The following is a 20,291-nucleotide window of genomic DNA, read 5'->3' as shown; positions in this document are numbered from 1 at the left end:
ATGGCGAAAGTCAACACGAACTCCAGGAAGACCAAATTCTACAAATGATCCGACCATCTTGATGGAACTATGGTATTTGTCTGCAACCGTTTACCTCTCAAGTTTTCTTTTAACGGACTGACACATCAGCTTGGCCAACAACAACAAAAAAAAAAAAAAAAAAAAAAAAAAAGAGAGATTAGACAAACTTCAACATCCACTAGCACTGCCAGAATCTGCAGCAGAAGGCTGAAGAAACGTTGGCAGATGGTTGTGCTGTGAAACACTATGGTCTTAAAACATAAAAAGTAAAAAAGTAGTTATTTCAGGCTCAGCCGTCAGCCTCGTCGAAGACGGAGAGGAATTGTAAATAGCACAAAGTGCCAACAGTGCTAGCATCACATTACTTATCACCCACTAATGATGTGACAAACGGTGCCCTGTGATGAGCCCATAGGGGACATGACTCCATGGCAGGACAGTAAGGACGCACTGTAAACACAAGCTGTACTAACATGCACATCCAGCCTGTGTAAGATGTGCTAATACAAACTAAGGGCATAAGTAACCTCTGTATTGATAACACAACGTGCTCTGGATTTTATTTAAATGTCTGGTCAGTGTCAGAGCAGCAGTGGTCACACGTCTTCAATTTAAAGAGGCTTTTATTACATATAATGTATATGAATGATCACTGTTAATAACCTTAAAAATGTACTTCATGTTATCAGATACATAATGCAGTAAATATACTAGTCCTACGGTATTTATAGCACAAATTTTTTAAATGTGTAGTTCGCTGTTATTAGAAAAAAACAAACAAACATACAGTTCAAACGTTGTGTAGTAACTACTGGAAATTTCCAACGATGTCCTCTGTAGTTGTCATTCTGTGTGTAACTGACACCCACAAACTGGATAAGATGTTATTGCAAGAGATATGTCTCAATCACATGTGTTTAGATCCTGTGCCACGCAATTATTTCTATTAAACTCATCATGGCAGTTGTGTGTAATCATCCTAAAAACATGTTTTCTGAGGCTGACTGACTGGAGCAGCTGCAGAAGTGAAAGAGGATAAGTGGCAGCGTGGCCTTTTCCCTTACAATCCTCATTCACTTAACTAATCACTAATGGGCTCGTGGAACTCGGACACACAGCTGAGCCTCTGGCTGTAAATAGGCTTCCAATATTGAGCTAAACACAAATAAATACGGTACAGTACACACAAACACACACACACACACACAAATGATCAGTCACCCTCACAACTATGTCTATATGTCTGTGCAAATGTAATAGTTCAAAGGTTTGTGCAAATTCAGGAATATAACGCACATACAAGTGTAAAGACACAGCTTCAAACCCATTCATTTGTGTGTTGAGCATGTCAGTCTATTCAAGTGGAGAATCTAAAATGATCCCTGAAAAGAAAGTTTGTTTCAGCAGACAGAAGTAAAGGGAAGCAAAGAGCTGCCCTATAGAATCAGTGAATATAAAAGCAGCCACATCCTCCTCCTGACTGGACCACATGGTTTTTCTATGATCACAGCAGCAGGGGAGCAAGAAATGCACCAATCTTGTTCTATTTCCACTCCAACGCAGACATCTTCCTCGTCCAAAGAAAAAGCAATCAGCCTTAGAACATTTCTCCTTCAAGTCAACCAGCAGGGGTCAAGCTAGTCCTCTCGGCTCCCCCCAGCCCCCCCTCCTCTACTTGCAGGAGCTTCAGAGGATAGATAGGAACCTAAGTTCCCTGCTCCTGTAGAGAAGGCTAAAGGCAGTTTGGGAGCTGGACGACTAGTTGAAGACTTCTCTCGTCAGTTCTCCACGTTTGCCCTGAGAGTGCGAGGCTTGAGTCTATGATGCAGTCGGTAGTCCTGGCTGGCCGCCCTCCGCAGGGGAGCCGGGGAGCCGAGCAGGGGGTTGGAGAGACCCAGTGTCTGAGTTTTGATGGCTCGTGGCAGCGCCCTGCTGCAGCTCGCAGAGCGTCTGTCTTCCACACCCGACTGCAACTCAAGCTGGGATTCGCACAGCTCCAGCAGCGACAGTACCTGGTCCCTCAGCAACAGGGATTTGAACCTGCGACCCGCCAGGTAGAAAAAGGCTTCTACAAATGCTTGGAGTCCCATACCTGAAAGCAAAAAGTGCAGACGAACATGGGAGAAGATAGGAAATAACTTTAAATGCCAAATGAAAAATAGGGATTTAAAAATAATTCAGCATACTAGACAATAACACATTGTCTTTACTTGTTTTTAAGATTGTCGTACTGCCGTTTGTTGAACGGTACTTTTGGGTGCAAAAGTTCACATCCCCTTATTTTGAAATGGCAAAAAGTAAAACAAAGATTTTTTTTTTCATCAACGTAATGTTTAATGCACATTCAGCTCATTCATCCAGAAATTAAAGTCGATTATTTATCAAGGGGGGATGCAAATGTTTGTATTAGTATCATTTTAATTTTACTAACTATGTATTTTTTTTTTTAATTATGTGCATTTCTTTTCACTGAAACTGCACGTAGGCGGGCCGCAAACTTAACCCTTAACCTCGCATGACAACAATGCACATTCAGCAAGTACAAATGTTCTTTTATCATCAGCGAAAATGGTCAATTAGTGTATTAAAAACAGTTATATAATGAAAATTTTATTAGAGCATAAGTTTGCATAAATAATTCAATGAAGGTACATTTGTATTAGCGGATACGTTAATGGAAACAATAGTTTTACTTTTCTTATGCCATTTCAAAGTAAAGGGATGTTAACATTCGTGAACAAACAAGTGTTTAAATCCAAACCAGGTTTGGGAAGCAGGATGTCATAGGCTACTGTTTGCATCCCAAACTTTTGTCAATGTAAACATTCAACTGCACACATTCCGTGGAGCATAGCATCATATGCAGTTCTGCAGATGACACAAGCATCGGGGGATTCAGCAACAATGCAGGCAGCCGACGGAGAACACGCCCATCTACCGAGGTCAGAGTGACATGGTGCTGAGCACAGGGAAAAACAGCTCAATCTTGACTTCCACATCTTACTCTGCAGATTGACAGTTTTGAGTTCACCTGCACCGGTCTAGCCAGGACATGCCTACGTATGAGCAATTTAGTAAGTGGTCAATTAATTTCTCATTCAGTGTGTGTCAAATATAAGCACACGCTATAGCAACGTCTTTTCTCCTCCACCATTGAAGTGCATTATTGAAGCCTTTTAAAAAGTGCTGTTTTAAAAAGAGACTGAGCATCAGGCGAGATGAGATAAACATGGTGAATCTCAGTAGGTCATTTGATATTTACCTATTAATATTGTTACAGACCACAGGAAGACGACTGTGGTGCAAGAACACGACTGCATCATTTCCTGCGTGCGCCCTTTCGTAACCTGTTGCACATTAATAAACAAATAAAACAAGTCTTATGCCTCCTCATGGTTCCCCACAAATCTTCCAAAGTGCATAAAGAGTCATAACAGACCCTGACTTCAGTCTCCTTGAATTGATAGGAGCTCATTCTACATTCAGCTCCACCAATCTCCTCTGTACAGACACTTCCATTTTGGTCCATGTGATCACCATCCACCCGCCCCGCCTCAAACATTCCTTGCAAGGTGCAATGTCTGAATAATTCATGGCGGATAGTCTCTTCGCTGCCACATTGTGATCTCAGCTCATTTCAATTACAGGAGCACAGTGTCAGAGAGGATCTGACAACGAATGACAAGCAATTATCTCCAAGCACATCATTTGCTCCGATACTCGGCTTCGTGTCTTCTACATGTTGTGCCTTTGTGAGGGTTTAGTTTCAGCGTGTATATACACCCTGTGTGTGTGTGTGTGTGTGTGTGTTACCTGCTTCCCTAGAATCAGGCATCGCTCCTGACCAACGACGTGTGATGTCTATGTACAGGATGTCCACTGAAGCCATGGTAAAGTTACTGTTGCTCAGTTTACATGTCCTAAAAAGGGAATCAGGAAGTCTCATGTCTGGCCGTGTGTTTTAAGTCCAACTCAAATCTCATTTTTTTGCATTTATTTTTGCAGTGAATAAACATGGTTTAGCATGTTTTCAACATGTTTTAACATGTTTTCCTAAAAGGAAAGATAAGTGTGCCGTGTCACATGCCACAGTTTGGAAGCTAAATAAGAGTGTTAGCCTGCAAATATTGTGAGATTGTTCAGCCGTTTGTTCAACGAGCTTTGTTACAATACTGACTGTTTGTATATCAGATAAAGAGAGATTTGTTCATCCCATACCCAACAATAACAGCTGTAACTGCTTTATCCGAACATTTAATTCAGTTATTTGGAATAGAGTGTAACTGAAATCATTTCTTGGCGTTTTAAAGAATAAAAATAAAAAAGGAAGATTTTTACCTGATAAAAGTTCGGAAGGCAGTGGGGCCCAGACGCATGTTGCCCTTGACCCCCAGGAAGCGGATGAACAGAACCGCAATTCGCTCCAGCAGCCGCAGGTAGTTGAACTGTTTGGTGTATTTTGGATAGACCTGCTTCAGACACAGTGAAGGCAGAGCTCCTCCTTCATCTGAACTCCTCTCCTGTGTCTCGGCCTCCATAGGAATCTCCCCTCCATGCTCAAAGCCACCAGCTCTCATTTGGAAACTTTTGTGAGAAAACAGAAAACACTTTTAAAAGAAATCATACATTTTATAGATATACAGTACGTTTAAAAAGAAAATCACTCAGTTTAAATAAAGTCTCTTTTTTTATATATATAATTAGCAAGATGACCAAGCATTTAACCAGCAGATTTAAAGACTCTAAATAAGTCCACACATCGACTGCATTATATATGTTGTCCAGGGCTGAGTATTCACTGACACATAAGATCATAAGGACAACCCCGAGAGCTTTTGTCAGCCGAGCTACAGATATCCAACCACCTGAGGTAGATAAATGCATTGAGCTTTTCACTTGAGTCCGCACTTACTGTCAGACTTACCAGAGAAAAGAGAAGAATAATTTTGTAGGAGGAATAAATATCTCTCTTTCACTGCCTCATCCCACAGCCTCTGTGCAGCTTTTTTACTGTATTAAAGTGCAAGAATAGCAAGATACATCTGCATGACAGAGGTACACAATTTAACATTTAGCTATCACTTGTGAATTCTCACGAGGGCAAAGTTAATGGTACTAATAAGCATCATTACAAACAAATTAAACAAAGCAGAGAAAAGCAGGAGATTTCTGATGGGAAAGCCACAATACGTCTCTCCAGTTACTTATTCTGCGCCTGCACCTGCTAAGTCTTATCACCAATTATGCTGCGACTAGTAGGGGTGATGGACAAATTTTGCTTTGAGAGATTAATTATTGTTAAGATCTTTTGAGGGGCTCTCGCTCAGGGCCCTTTATTCATCTTATTTTATTTGCCATAAAATGATGAATTGCAAAATTATTCGGCAAGTATATTAAGTACTGATTAACAGCACGAGTCATTTAACTTTTTTAACCACTACCAAAAAAAAAAAGATTTATAAAAAGTATGTTTCCATTATAATTAGTGCAAAAAAAGTTAAACTTCTTAATTTGAGCAGAACACCTCACTCTCCTGTTTGGCAATACTCATTACACCTTTATGAATCCTACAAGTAGAAGGAGTTAGGGGCCTTCAGATGAAACCCCTCATAACAACCTGAGCAATCTCATCTCATCAAACACAAAAACGGAAAAACTGAGGATAGTTCCTGTGCTTGAAACATGCGTGTGAATGTGTGTGTGTGTGACCAACACATCAAAGTCAAACCCACAAATGTGCATTCACATCAAGGGGCTTCAGCGAACTTTTATGAGGCAGATTCTTTCTCCATGAATTAGTAAGCAGTGTGAATGGCGCTGAGAGAGCACTACTGAATGTTTAATAGAATCAATCATCCTTCAGCAGCCAGAAGGACACCACCCACATCTATTTAGACAGGACAGGCTTGGCTAAAAATGGACACGTCTTCAACCGAAGCCGACGCCAAGACTGACAATGAAGAGAATGTCTATAAACATTCACAGCAGACGGGGAGAAGAAAATGATGGAGGCAAAGTAACGGCAAGAAGTGAAGATTGGCAGGTTATTAAAAAAAGAAATACCGAGGCCTGGTGCCAAATGTTAGTTGAGTGTATGTGAGGAGGACTAACACTAATTCAGATGTCATTAACCTGCATAAAAGCTTTTCCCGGTCTCCTGGTGAATAAACCCTTTAAAGCTGTTGCACACGGTCAAAAGTCTTAAAGGTGCCAGATGTGTCAATGAAGAGAAACCCGTGTCTGTGCAGTAACGTCCATTTTGGAACTCAGATTGAAATGGCTTCACGCTTTTCCCAGAGCATGAGTGACACCAAACACGCAAAGAACAAACAGAGTGTGTGTAAGGACATGATTTAACCCAACTTTTCTCGCTTCTTTTTTTCATGCAAGTGCACACGCTAATAAGAAAACCTACTTGGTATTTAGGAACATCTTATTCAAAACGTGCCCTCGGGTCAGAAACACCAAAATGTTCACCACTCGTTGCCTGTGGTCTGCACTCAGTCCATTGTTCTGTTCAGAGATGAGGCTTTTGTAATAGAGTCTCTTGCACCTCATTCTAAAGTGTGTGTGGATTTTTTATTTTTTATTTTTTGTTCTCAACCACACTCACCTCCCATAGTGGCTCATAAATCACCCCGAGAAACTTCCAACCCAGATTAATGAGCGGAGTGCAATAAGTACATGTCTACGAGTCACTGACACCGTCACAACCTCCTCCTCATAAATTCCCATTAGTCTGCTCTTTCTTTTCTCCAAAATGCCAGTCTTTCCTCCTTTGTCATGGCATTATTTACTTTTTTTGCTTATGTAAGCTCTCACTCCATCTCCTTTAAATAGCACAATTTTAGCACTTTTTTTTTTTTTTTTTTAACTCAGCTGTATTTTTTCATTGTCTATCTGGACAGTTCTCTCATCTTTTTCCACTTCAGCTTGGCAAGTGAAATTCATGCAGAGCTGAATTCAGCCTCAACTCTGCATTTCGAACGACCGAAGCTCATCCATCCCACTGCAAAACAGCTGTCAGTAAGCACAACACGGGTATATTTACTCACTAGCGGACCATCTGTGCAGTAAACAAATTACTTAACCTCCTGAAAGGATGTTGGGAACATTTTATTTCTGCTCTGAAAGACATGGTTCTGAAAGTTTGTAGAAAAAAGAAAACCAATCTCTGCCTTCATTAAAAATAACTAAACTAAATGTAAGTGTACGCATGGAAATCGGTTTAAATGATATTTTAATACAATTTAATAATTATTATGATTTTATTTTGTGATAGTGTGGCATCAAAACTCTTAACAATGATTTTAAAAGAAGTTGGAAACCCACTACTTCTATCTCTTGCCCATTTTCCCTAATCAGCCAAGCTTGTCACCTTAATCAGCACTGGCATTTTCAGAAACACTTGCATCAGTTGCGCACGTTGGATGTTGGAGATTTTAGCCCCCGTATCCACGTCTAGTGCCACATTCCCACACACACGGGGGCCATTGCCACCAGACAAACATGCATGTAGCACTCGCACGCCTGGATTCCCATACAAGACACAAAGAATAACTTTGGAACTGAATGATTAATGAGTTCTTCACTGCAGTGATGGTTACATTTTAGAGCACAGCCAATCTATTGGCTAATTTAATAAATGTTAATACAAGGTAGTTATAATTAGCATATCTCCTCCTCCACCACAAGATTCTGTCACTATCTGCAAAGCGAACATCCCACTTCACAGCAATCATAATCACTTAACCCATGTGTTTGTCCTAAACAACAACTGTATCATTACTGCAGTTTAATCTTCTGTATACAAAACCTCTTAAGCTTTAATTCCAGTCATTCATCCTTTGTTTGTGAACACAGACACACAGACACACAGTACAGCTCACCCTTAGTTTGGGTCCTATTTCACTTACAAGAAAGGACATTTACCTGCCAGCTTATTACTAATCAATTCCATTATTATTTACTGGCCAAGTATTGACAGTCTAATCACTGGCTTCCCTTCCTACATCCTCCATAATCTGATTTTAGTGGTTTATTTATTCTCATTATTGTCAAGTAGCATTCGTATTGTCCTACTACCACTATTCTACCCTTTAAAATACCATCTCTTAAGAGTTGCCGCCATCATCTTAAAGTGTACAACTTATTTCAGGCCCTTGCACATCGTTTACCGTCGGAGTATCTTTCCACAAATGACTTTAAGACAGTGAATCTAGTCAGGATCATTTCCTTCTCATTATAAACCCTGTTCTTGTCAGTGTCTGCCTTCCTGCTAGAGCTTCTTTTATAAAGGCATTCAATTATATCATATTCAAGAGCTTTCAAATGCACCTTGCCTGAGTCTGGGCATTAGACCCTTTTGAAGACACGACTGCAGATTGTATAAACTCTGTCACAGCGAGATACTGTCTAAAGATATTATGTATTGCATCTTCTCACTACTTATCATAGAAAAAGCAGTATAAAAATATCAAACCGTCAACTAAATTATAAAACACTGCAACTTCGCTCTAAGCACATAAAGAGGCATTAAGTATGTAAATGTACAGTACTGCCAACAATTATTAATTCCCACTAACTGAGGGTAAGTTTTGTAAGTCTACAAAAAGAGAATAAGTGAGAATCCGAATAAAAGAATTAGGGATATCGAAAAGCATGGTACTGTAGATAGAATTATTTGAAGGAAGCAGAATTTTAATATGTCTACCCGGCTAAACCACAGGGCATTTCTTTTCTTGACAAGTACAAAATGTGATTCTGCAGATTCTTGCTCGATGGAAGTACAGCATTGCAAGAGGAACAGGGATTAAACATAATATAGGCGGATAATATCAGTATATTACTGGTCATGAATAAAACAGCAAAGTGGGTATTATGCCAGAGAAGATGTCCTTCTCACTGGCATAACAAAGCAGATCAAATATCTGATAATCTGGGGAGGAGGCCTGAAAGGAAAGACAGAATGAGGAGAAAGGGAGGGAAAGAGAGAGAAAAGCAAGAAATAGAGATGGCAGTAAATAGAAAGTGAAGTTGTTGTCACAGAGAGAAAGGGGGGAAAAAAAAGAGAGAGAGATGAAATGTTTCCCAAGCAGCACACAGGGCCAGTCAGGCAGAGACACTGAGCCACCAGACTTGTTAGGTAATGTGTGAATTTCTACCCCAGCTCAGCTGAATTTAATTTTTCCATTTAACAGGCTTACGGAGAGCTGTGGAGAGGTGCAGAGTAAGGTGTGGTGTCCAAAAAAGTGGACGCTTAAGACAAGCAGACAAAGAGTGGAAGATGTAAGAACTGCAACTTCTAACTGTGGGTTTACATACACTGAAGGTTTCTTGTGACCAGGGTCCATAAGGCGCAGAGTGTCTCTGATCACACCTACTTTGACTTCTTCATCCACTGGACTGGGAACATATTCAAAGACCCCCGGTGCCACCTGGACATGCAAATATATACGAAAGCAAAGTAAAAAATAAAGATAATAACTGTATAATAATAATAATGAGGCTGACATTCACTCTCACCTCCTGTTCATGTTCTATCCTCATGCTGGGATTGGAGTTGACTTCTAGTAATACTGGCTTCAGGTTCTTCATCAGCAGAATGTCAAAACCTAGTATCTGGAACACAAACACATATAAAAAACAACATGCAATTAAGAATATTTTTTGGAAATCACAGTAAGCGGAATGTAAACAAGGGGTGCACAAAGCTATTATCTGTGCCAGTTCACTGTATGTCACATACACACACACCGAATCTTAATTTATACTAAAAGTGGGGCAAGGCACATCCAAGTCTTTTATTTTCAATAAAGTTAGTGCACCTCTGTTTTCTCCTATTGCCTTTTAGTTTACATTTTTGCACATTTGTATCATAAAGGTCTTGCTGCTTTGACTACTAGCAGCCCACATTTGTACTGTGCAGACATCACCCACCTCAATTACAATGGATACAGAAGAAAAAGCCAGAACTATTGTTAATTATAAAGAGCAACTTCATATACGTCTTAAATTCAAATCCTTCAATATTCACCTGGAAGCATGTGGGTCCCGGTTTGCCAGGTGGTATGTCAGCCTGATAGAAGACTTTAAGTTCAGGCACCACGGCGATTACAGTCTTGATGACAAGAGAGATGATGTCCGACCACACCTTCTTGATGTCTACACCTTTAGCTGCCAGCCTGTACAGGACACTAGAGAGAGTGCGCTTGCTGCCTGTGTTCTGGCTGTCTGAATGGACAAAGTTGCTGCTGTGGACATTGAGGGAGTAATTTGTCAGGTGCATAAAAACATGGCTCAGATTCTTCTGGCTTGGCTCCTACATTAAAAAAAAATAAATAAATAAAGAGTGATCTTAATTATATGCATTCTATCAAAGAACAAGTGCATACGTCACTGCATCAAAGCAAATTAACACCTAAGTAAGCCTGCTGGCATCAGCCACAGTCACTGCTACCTGATAGGGCTCGGTGCAAAAACGTGTCAGGCCTTCCTTGGCTATGTAGATCTCCAATGGCTCCATGGACTTAATCAGCACATAGAGGCGGATATCAAACTTAAGCTTGTCAATGAGTAATGGCTTTTGGATGTACTCCTGGACTACAGCCTGTTTGGCCTGTGAGCCTGCCATAGGCTTTAAGTCACCGGGGTCACGGATGAGGTAAATGCCATCTCCCTGAGAGCCCCCGTCTGGCTTAACAATGAAGGTGGAATTCACTGTAGCATCGTTCTTCTTCACCATTCGAATCTACAGCGGAGTTAGTGATAAAAGATGAGCTTTACATGACCGTTAAAAACCAAGAGCTCTGTGTTTAAGTGACAACAGCTTACAGATGCTTAACACACATGCATAGGTTTCCAAAGTGGGTCGTGGATGTGATGCTTTGAACAGGCTTGGATCTAACACTCCAAGACTAAGCTGCACACACTCCAATTTACAACAACTTTAACACAAGCATTAACTGCATTTCAAAGAAAATATATAATTCAATGATAAAATGAAATGACTGCACACATAGTGAACTTATACATTTGTGAGATACTATTAGTCATAGCTGAGCTTTTACTTGGGTGAAAGAAACAAAACGGCCAGCTGGAATGTATAAAGTCTTTTTTTCACTGACATTACAGCAAAGCATTCTCATAATGTGTTTTTATAGAGTTGTCTTATTGTAACGATTTTCGGGGAGAAGCCGAGTTCTTCCTGTAGAAAACCCAACTGGAAGTAGGATAGTGATACTTTAGTGCCACTTGCTGGTCAAAATATGTACTTGCAATATGATACTTTTAAAAATCAGCACTACAGTACTGACAACTTGCCCATGCATTGCATCATTCAGCAAATAGAACTGAATCAACCTCAGGGATTTTATTACTGATGACAGAACTGAAATGTAACTTCTATCTGCCGACATCAGTTAAACTGCTGCCTGTCTGAGTTGTTAGCACTACTGACTCACAGCTAGAAAGGCTCGGGTCAAATCTCAGCCGGCTGGGTTCTCCTTGCCCGGGTGTGCAGTTTCCTCCCACATGCACGCTAGGTTAATTGGTTAATTAGTGTCTCTGAAACTAAACTGCCTGTAGGTGTGAGTGTGTGTGTCCCTGTCAGCCCAGAGATACAATTGCAACTTGTCCAAGGTTTACCCCCACTGTTTAATCTCGACCCCCCAAAGGATAAGCATTAAGATCATGGATGGATGCTGGCTGTATTAAAAAAAAGAGTTAAATATTGTATACATTTCAACACAAAGTGCCATCCATCCATCCATCTATCATCTTATCTTACCTCTTACCCTTTTCTCTGGGTCATAGGGGGCTGGAGCTATCCCAGCTGTTATTAGGCAAGAGGCGGGTGTACACCCTGGACAGGCTGCAAGTCCATCTCGGGGTCAACACAGAGAGACACACGTAGACACACAAACATTCAAAGATAGAGGCGATTTAGATTCACCATTCAATCTAACGTGCATGTCTTTGGTTTGTGGGGGGAGACGGGAAACCCCCCACAAGCACAAGGAGAACATGCATCACCACACGGAAAGGCTGACGCCAGCAGGTAGATTCAAACCAGGGACCTACTGTCCTGCTTTCAATCTTTCCAGGTCCTAAATACTGCTGATTACTGGGTCAGGTGTGTTTAGACCATCAGAAGCTGGGAGACTGATCCGGATAATCAGCAGGGGGCAGGGCAAGGACAGCTGGAAATCTGAGTACCCCTGCTTTCAAATTATTCTTTCTTTGTTGGATTTTTTTTTTCCCCTTCAGCATTTTGGTTGTCAAAGACTTCTTACACCTTATTTCTGATATTTTAGTTCTGGATCAATGCTTTTGGTGTCGGTTCAGAGTGACACTGTGAACAGTATACTTCTCTAATGTCTTGTGTGTTTACACTCAATAATGCATTTCCTTCCTAGGACATTACTACAGTAGCTATAATAAAGCGTGGGTAAAGACTCTTGTCTGTTCCTGACAAGAAAGTGGTGACATGAAAGAAATTAAAACAGAATTCATATCCTATGATTTTACTTTCCAGAGCTGTCTGCCATTTCTGTCCACACCCTGACTGAATAAATGCTATAGTTTTATTTCTGAAGTCCTTCTGGGAGTTCAGTTAGCAATACACAACTGTTATGTGTTGCCCGTCTAGTGTAAGGACAGGAAGGCCACAAAAGCCGCAAAAATATTCTTGCTTGATTAGCCTTGCAGGCAACATAACAGGCACCACCCAGTCGTCACTATCTGATCTGTATCGTGGGTAGATGTAAAGCAACCCCTCATTAAAGAGCGCCATCTCCTCCTCAAAGTCCTTTGATCAGACTGCTGTTATTTAAACCTCTGGTCAGGACAAATGCAAACTCCTTCATAGCAACACACACAAAGCTGTAAAATTGTGTGAGTAGATTTTGCTACGTGTACAGTTTTTTTCTTGTGTGAGCCATGTAAAGACACATGTCCAACACTGTACAAAAGTGATTCGGAGAGAGGACATTAGGCCATCGAGATTACAGCTCTAGCTACTCTAGATGATAGCAGTCTGCAGAAGAAGAGAATCAGTTTCATAGGTATTTGAAAATATGTTAAGACGAGTGGCTGCATTTTAGGTCCTATGTTCAAATTTAAGGAAAAAAAAACAAATAATAATTCTGGCCTAAAATTATTGTAAATGTTTTACAAATTACAATTTGTAAACATGACATTCATGTCATGGTGAAATTGTAATAACTAGTAGTTGAGTGTTGTGATAAAGTTATGCAACTATACCTGTGTGAAAAACTGCTGGTACTCCTCAGGGAGAATCCAGGACCGGGGATAGAAGTCATACTCTTCAGGGAACAGCTCCTGCATGGTCCGCATTGCCCGACTCAGGTTGATCTTTCTTAGCATTTCAATCATTCCTGTGATGGACAAGGCACAGCTTCAGATAAAATTGAAAATTGAACTTGCTTATTTCTGTTGTGTTGTTACCAATTGTAAATGTAAAATGTAAAACTGATCTTGTGAATAGATACACAGTAGCTCCTATAGTGGAAGCATCCTACAGTGGAGGATAAATACAAGCCAGAAAAAACAAATTTAAATTTAGATTTCTCTACAATAATCTCTCGGGTTTCTACAGTAATGCTTTTTTACCAGGATGTAAAGACAGTAGCATTGCAGCAGTCAGGATCAGTAATTTGAATTACTATTAACATTATTCATTTTAATGTAATCCCTCCTGAGTTGACCACAGATATAGGACACATGCCAGCTCTCTACTAACAGTCCAACAAAGTAGGAAGGTGTGTTTTAACAGTAAGTAGTAGGAGGAGGAGAATGGAAAAAAACAGCAAAACACCTGGGAACTTGTTGACCTGCCCTGAGGCGATATGTTCATTGTCATGGAAGGAAACGCCATGCCAGTAGATGTCACAGGCTGTTCGTCTTCCCAGAGGAAACTGAAGAAACGGACAGTGGCAGGGTCAAACACAGAGAACGTTTTGAACAACTGACCCAGAAAAAAAAAAGAAAGCACACGTATTTTTTTGCATCTGTAAACAAGACAAGGCTTAATCTGATAGTATGACTCAGGAAGTTCAAAGGGCACATGTTCTTCAGTGATCTCAGAGTGCAGGAATAATCTTGCCTAAAGATGGTAAGCAGTGCGTGTTCAGTTGTAATGAGTGAGGAAAGAGCAAAGGAGGTGATACTATAAAAGGATTCAGAGAGCCAGGAAATCCTACTGGCACACGGCACAGCCCCTCTATTCCTGCTCTCACTGACACACTTCACAAAGACACAATATTTCACTGAGTATCCATCAGTAAAGAGACTGCAAAGAATTTTGTGTTTAATTACAACAATTTAAAAAAAAGGGGGGGTGACATGGAAAAACCTAAATTAAAAACAGAATGCACTGATTTTCTCATCAACCCATCAACTCTTTCCAGAGGTGTAAACTGCCCAAGACATAGGCACTAATGCACCACCATACCATCAGAGACGCAGGCTTTTGAACTGTCCGCTGATAACAAGCTGGCTGGTCCCTCTCCTCTTTAGTATACCAGACACAGTGTCCATGGTTTCCCAAAAAAATTCAAATTTCAAAAGTCTTTGCAATTTTACGCTGAGGAACATTTTTCTGACAGTGTTAGTTAGATGCCGTTTGTCACAGATTGGTCAACCTCTGCCCAGCTTTAGACTGCAGAGGCTCTGCCTCTCTGAAATGCTCCTTTACAGCCTTTCGTTGCCCCTGTTCCAACTTTTTTGAGATGTGTTGCTGCTATCAAATGCAAAATGAGCTCATATGTTCCATGAAGTGGTAAAATGTCTCAGTTTCAACCCAACTTTTTTGAATTGGGGTTGTATAAAGGCATTTTAAACATCAGCAGCCATGAGCCCCTGTTCAGCGCATGAACATTTATTAAGAGACAGCTTATAGAATAGATGATGTTTCACTGCTGGATCCCAGCTTTTCATGACTTAAAACATTCTCCACAAATGTCATCAACTGGTGGGGTCTGTTCTCTGTCAAACCATTCAACATGTAGAGCTTTTTAACAAAGTGGGTTGATGCTCTGTTCACACAGGTTTCAATTTAGTTCTCATTGATATAAAACAGGCGTGCTTTTATTAGGAGGGTCACGAATACTCATCCAACTAACTTAAGTTGTTGTGAAAAAGCTCTTTACGAATATCAACGTTTAGCCCTGTTGTGTTTTGGCAGCTTTCTGTCAAACTACCATACCAAATCACACAAAAGTCATCTGTGTGCATCGTGAAGACGCCTACCAAACAGGACAAAGCTTACATGTCATATCATAATATTTGATGCAGTTTTATTGCTTTTTACTGTCTTTCTGATTCCTGCTATTGATTTTAATAGTCCATTGGGACACTCCTCATTCTCAAAGTGGGGTGACACTGATCTGAATATTTGACCTTGACGCATGAGAATTAGGAGTTCGTGTCTTCCTTTCACGCAAGACATGATAACACAACAAAGCCTAATTTTCATCGACACTGGAGCATCAAATCATCGACACTAAGCTCGGGAGAATCACGTCGTGGAGTCTATCTTTAACTTTACTCTAACACGATGCTATATCAAGTTTCAATACAAGGTTAGCTTCCAATTCACCAGTCCTAAATGCTACGATGATTTAACCCACCCCCGCTGCCCAGCAACAAGATAGACCTGTGACAGAGAACTGTGCATCTCATTAATGAGTTAGCATGAGAGCGTGTGAAACAGGGAACACCCTGGTTGAAAGGCAAGACCTGCTATAAATACTAGCAGAGAGATGCCAGCGTATAATTGTCTAATCACATAAGGGAAGGAGGTCAAATTATCTTGAGTAGTTTCTAGAGAAGGCCGGGCCAAAAAAAGTAACCTTATCGGGGATCTACTGCATGCAGAGACTGATGTTCAAAGAACAAGTTTGTTTTCCGAGCCACTGTTTTAATAAAAAAATACTTTTGATAAAAATACGTTTCGTTATGCCTCAGCTTATTTTTTTACCTGCTTGAGGAAGACCTTTAGGTGGCAGGGCTTTAATGTTTTCATGTGGGTTCATTCAAAATGTCAAAATGTCAGTGGGATTAAATTCAAAATACCAAGCCTATGATTAAACACATGAATTCTAGTTTGATTATCTGATGTCTTTTCTCAGACCCCCGGGCCTGCTATTCTCTTACAGCCTCAAAGAAGACTAGAGGTCTATTGGATTAGAGAAGCTTAAAGGAGTTAATCATTTCCCTCTGTTAGCAAGAATGTCATATGCTTTAAGTTAGTTGCCAGGTGTCTCCACGTTCACAGAACACTGCAGATGTAGTGACATAGTCATTTGGATGTAAATGGCGCTAAGGGACAAGTTCGACACTCAGTCAGTCACTAAAATGTACATAAACCTTCCAAAAATGTCTCAGGCATCCCATGGTGTAAACCCACTATAGAATAAGGAGTTTAAATTGACAGGTACTTGACTATGACACATGATCTGTTGCGCTCTTGATTTTGTTGGGGGTGGACCATATGAGGACAAAGCGTGGTAATGTATAAGCCTTCTGTCTATCATTTCTGATAGCTGACCTGGATGGGTATAAGTGTCACTGCAGGGTCATTGCTGATAGGACAAGTCTTTACTTCAGCTATCTTGTCACATTGCACGTCCTTGATTCTCATGCATAATGGAGGCCGTGTTAATAAAGGCTGATAGCAAGGATTAAATGCTTCACATTCAAACTGACCAGATGGCGTTTGTGATCAGAGTAACTGGATCAATTAGCTTTCTCATGCATCTTTTAATTTATTTATTTATTTTTTTTGAACGTCATCCAAAAGCATCCAGGATAACTGGAAACTGACAACAGGTTGGGTTAAGGGGGATATTATCACCCAAATATTGACATGCTGCATACATCTCTCTATGATTTCTTCGATACAAACTTTGGTAGAGACACTTGACCTGTCCATCTTATGGCGGATCAGTTTGGCCTCTTTCAGTTCTGTGTAAAAACATATACTGTATAACCTGATTTGATTTTTTTTTAAACCAAGCACAGAAAATAAACAATCATTCTCCATCACATATGCAAATCGTCCGTACAAACTCTCTCACATCTCCATCACAGTATTGTTTAAGGGCTGCAGCTGTTAATATCTATTCCAGTGCCTTTTTACTGACTGTTATCTCAGACTGTAGTATTGAAGTGCTCTGGGAATTTAAAATCCTTCAACAAGGTTAACTTTTTTCTTTTCGTGGATCAAACCCTGGCAATGAAACCTGCAAAGCACGTGTGTTAAAAGCATTTCTCACATGACATAAACTCTCACATAACGCACCTCTTTCCACTTTAGCTGCTTGATGCTCAACTTCAGAGCCTCCAAGGAGGTTTTGGCTTTGGAGGTGTCCACGGTCACAGGTCTTCTTTTCCTCGCAATCTTGAGTGTGTCCTCGCAGCGTGTGTCTTGGATGTGTTTGGATGGATGGATGGTGACATAGTTCCCATTAGTCTCCGACTGCAGTATCCTCCCAGTCCCTTTGATGTGAAGTGTCCCCTCGTGTCCTAGTCTATTCAAGTTTCTCCCTACATGAGCGGAAACTACAGTCCCGTGTAATGGCAGATCTGAAACACGTTTGCCACCGGAGTTCGTGTCATCTTTACCTGGCTTACCACGGCTTTTGCCTCTACCCTGTTTACAAGTGTTGGATGCATCCGTTCCAGCTATAGCGCTGCTGGAAGGCTCGGGGGAGACAGAAGCAGGAGGCGAAGATGCTGGCATCTGCTCATCGGTGTCCACATCCACCTTCTCTGCATCCTCGCCGAACGATTTCATTCGCTCCAGGTGAACCGTGGACTTTCCATAAAGATCGCTCATTCTGCGAAATGCTACAAGTGTCGCTGCTGGGCAGGGCACAGCTGTGCCACGGGGCGCAGTTATATGGTAAGCTGACCTCCTTCGGAAACAATGTAGCACGCATCGCTTGCTTAAATGGCCAATTAAATAGTGATTTGTTCAACTTGTCGTTGTTCAAACAAAGTAAGCAGACCGCGGAGGTGAAGTTCACGGCTTTAGCTAGATGCCACTTGACATCTCGGGCGAACGAAGCAGCTACCGCCGTTGGGCAGATGGTTAAAATAGTTCAATGAGCCAATAGGAAAAGGCTGCAGCGCCTCTCACAGGCTGGCACTGAGCTAAGCTAGCTGCTAACGACCCAGCAGCACGGGAGCTAGCTAACGTTACTCATTCTACATGGCGTTAGCATGTCACGCTTCATTTAGCTAACATACCGTTGACGTGGCTAAAACTACACCCTAAACTCACGACAGTTGTTAAACTACGGGTACTATCTCCTTTTTTTTGCAGTGACCAGCGGCATGATGTTGCCCACATCCCTCTGCGCTGAGTCTGCTTTTGCGTGTGTCAGTGTTGTTAAGCAGCAGGAGCCCGGTGTTTCAAATTTACCCGTGGCCGCGTTAGCCAGGGATAGACTTCCGAATGCGTCGGTGGTTGCTCGTAGTTACCAAGAAGACAACACGTTAGTGGTCCGCGTCCATGACCGTTTGTCTGCTGTTCATTTCATTGTCGAAATACTTGTATGTTGTTGTTGTTTTTTCAGTAAAAGTTACAATCGACTCCAGGACGCAGTTTGCATCGTGCACGTAAATATGGAAGCTGTTGGAATAAAGGAATGAGCAGTGGGGGGCTTTACTCGTATGTTGTTTGAACGTGTGTGAGCGTTGATAATGCAGCGGGTTGGTTTCTTGATTTCGGCTCATTTTCTCAGTAACACAGACGGTATCGAATCCGCTGACTTAACTACGACCAACCACCGGCGCATTCGGAAGTCGATCCCCTGCTAACGTGGTCACGGGTAAATTTGAAACACCAGCCTCCATCCGGTTTTATCCCAGCTCATGCTGCCTTTGGGCCGTTCGTAAACTCCTATTTTCAGGTTGGCGTATTGGCTCTTTGACTGTTCCCCAGTGAGCTTTAAATAGCCGGAGGGCTCGGTTCGTGCTTATCGGATGCACACATAAATAGGTATTTGATTTTTGTTTTTTACGCTATTGTGTTTGCTATTGCATACTTTCATCGCAGAGGCCAAAAAACACTGCTGTCATGGAGAAGAGACCAAAACAGTAACGTTACCACAAAAAAGCCGACACGGGTAGTGTTTATTTATTGATCTCTTGGTTTTAAAAGTGGATTTTTGGCATTTAACTTATGTTACTGCATTTTTTTTTACTTTTTTTTTTTAAATTGCTGTGGCCTAAAATAATATTAATTTTCGACAGCACCTGAAGGCAATGTGGGGATGCCATGTTTTCCTAGTTGTGTCACCCTTTTACAGTAAACATTTATTCCGTGCCTTACCATCGGTTGCCTTGCTGAAAAATAAATCTGGTCCCCAACGAGTTTTGAGTAATTATTCAATTTGTCTAAATTATTTTTCAGTAGGTTGAATTTAATAGCAAATACTAATTCAAAACAGTGCTTTTTCAATACAGGGAAAAAAGACACACAAAAAGAAGAAAGTAACATTTAACTTTATTTAGATAGCTTTTATTATACATTATATGTATTTTAGGATGTACAAACAAACGAAACTCTTGGTCCTAACGTCGTTGATATATCTTTTAACATTCTACTGTCTTGTCATGCAATAGATGGGAGGATGATTAAGATCATGACAAGAGGCCAAAAATGCATTTATGTATTGTAGTGTCATGTTACTGGGGCGGCTGTGTCTTAGGTGGTAAAGGCAGTCATGGACTACAGGGTTAGTGGTTCAATCCCCGGCCCTGGCTATATGTCAAAGTGTCTCTGGGCAAGACACTAAACCCCTAACAGCCCATTCCCGTCCCCAGCTGTGCAGTGTCGGTCCAACCCCGGTAGAAATTGGGGAAGGTTGCATCAGGAAGGGCATCCGGTGTAAAAACTGTGCCAAATCAACATGCGGACAATGATCCACTGTGTCGACCCTGAACAGACAGGATAAGCCGAAAGGACAAAGAAAATAAATAAATAAAGTGTCGTGTTACTGTTGTTTAGAGGAAATGTGGCATATCAATTGTAATATTTTTACCTGACCTTGTTTTACATTTACAGACCGAAAACAGCCCCAGGCCTTTGGCATCCCTCACAATGACATCTGCCTCTGAGACAAGTGTATGCAGAGTGACTTCACTTAGGACCTGTGGTAGAGATACTGGTAGCTAAAACCAGTACCAGAACAACATGGAAAAACAGGCATCAGGTATCACCAGTCGTGATTCCTTGTCAA

At 41.1% G+C, this 20,291-nt stretch overlaps 1 protein-coding gene across 3 annotated transcripts; it reads right to left on the bottom strand.

The window, feature by feature from the left end:
- Nucleotides 1–626: 626 nt before the first annotated feature.
- Nucleotides 627–18,825, bottom strand: ttll11 (tubulin tyrosine ligase-like family, member 11). Of its 3 annotated transcripts, XM_067483627.1 has the most exons (10): nucleotides 17,345–18,825; nucleotides 13,859–13,958; nucleotides 13,285–13,418; nucleotides 10,481–10,771; nucleotides 10,058–10,342; nucleotides 9,547–9,642; nucleotides 9,346–9,458; nucleotides 4,360–4,605; nucleotides 3,835–3,941; nucleotides 627–2,113 (listed from the first exon to the last, which is right to left on the bottom strand). In XM_067483627.1, the coding sequence occupies exons 1-10, from the start codon at nucleotides 17,879–17,881 to the stop codon at nucleotides 1,800–1,802; spliced, it is 2,223 nt and encodes a 740-aa protein (XP_067339728.1). In that variant the 5' UTR covers nucleotides 17,882–18,825; the 3' UTR covers nucleotides 627–1,799. The 3 variants fall into 3 exon arrangements, with proteins under 3 accessions (XP_067339728.1, XP_067339730.1, XP_067339729.1); XM_067483629.1 differs by lacking the exon at nucleotides 13,859–13,958 and having other exon boundaries at nucleotides 17,345–17,460; XM_067483628.1 differs by lacking the exon at nucleotides 3,835–3,941 and having other exon boundaries at nucleotides 1,850–2,113.
- Nucleotides 18,826–20,291: the final 1,466 nt, after the last annotated feature.

The sequence above is a fragment of the Channa argus genome, chromosome 18 (genome assembly GCF_033026475.1).
Source record: "Channa argus isolate prfri chromosome 18, Channa argus male v1.0, whole genome shotgun sequence".
Lineage (NCBI taxonomy): Eukaryota > Metazoa > Chordata > Actinopteri > Anabantiformes > Channidae > Channa > Channa argus.
This window is presented reverse-complemented; position numbering and strand designations above follow the sequence as displayed.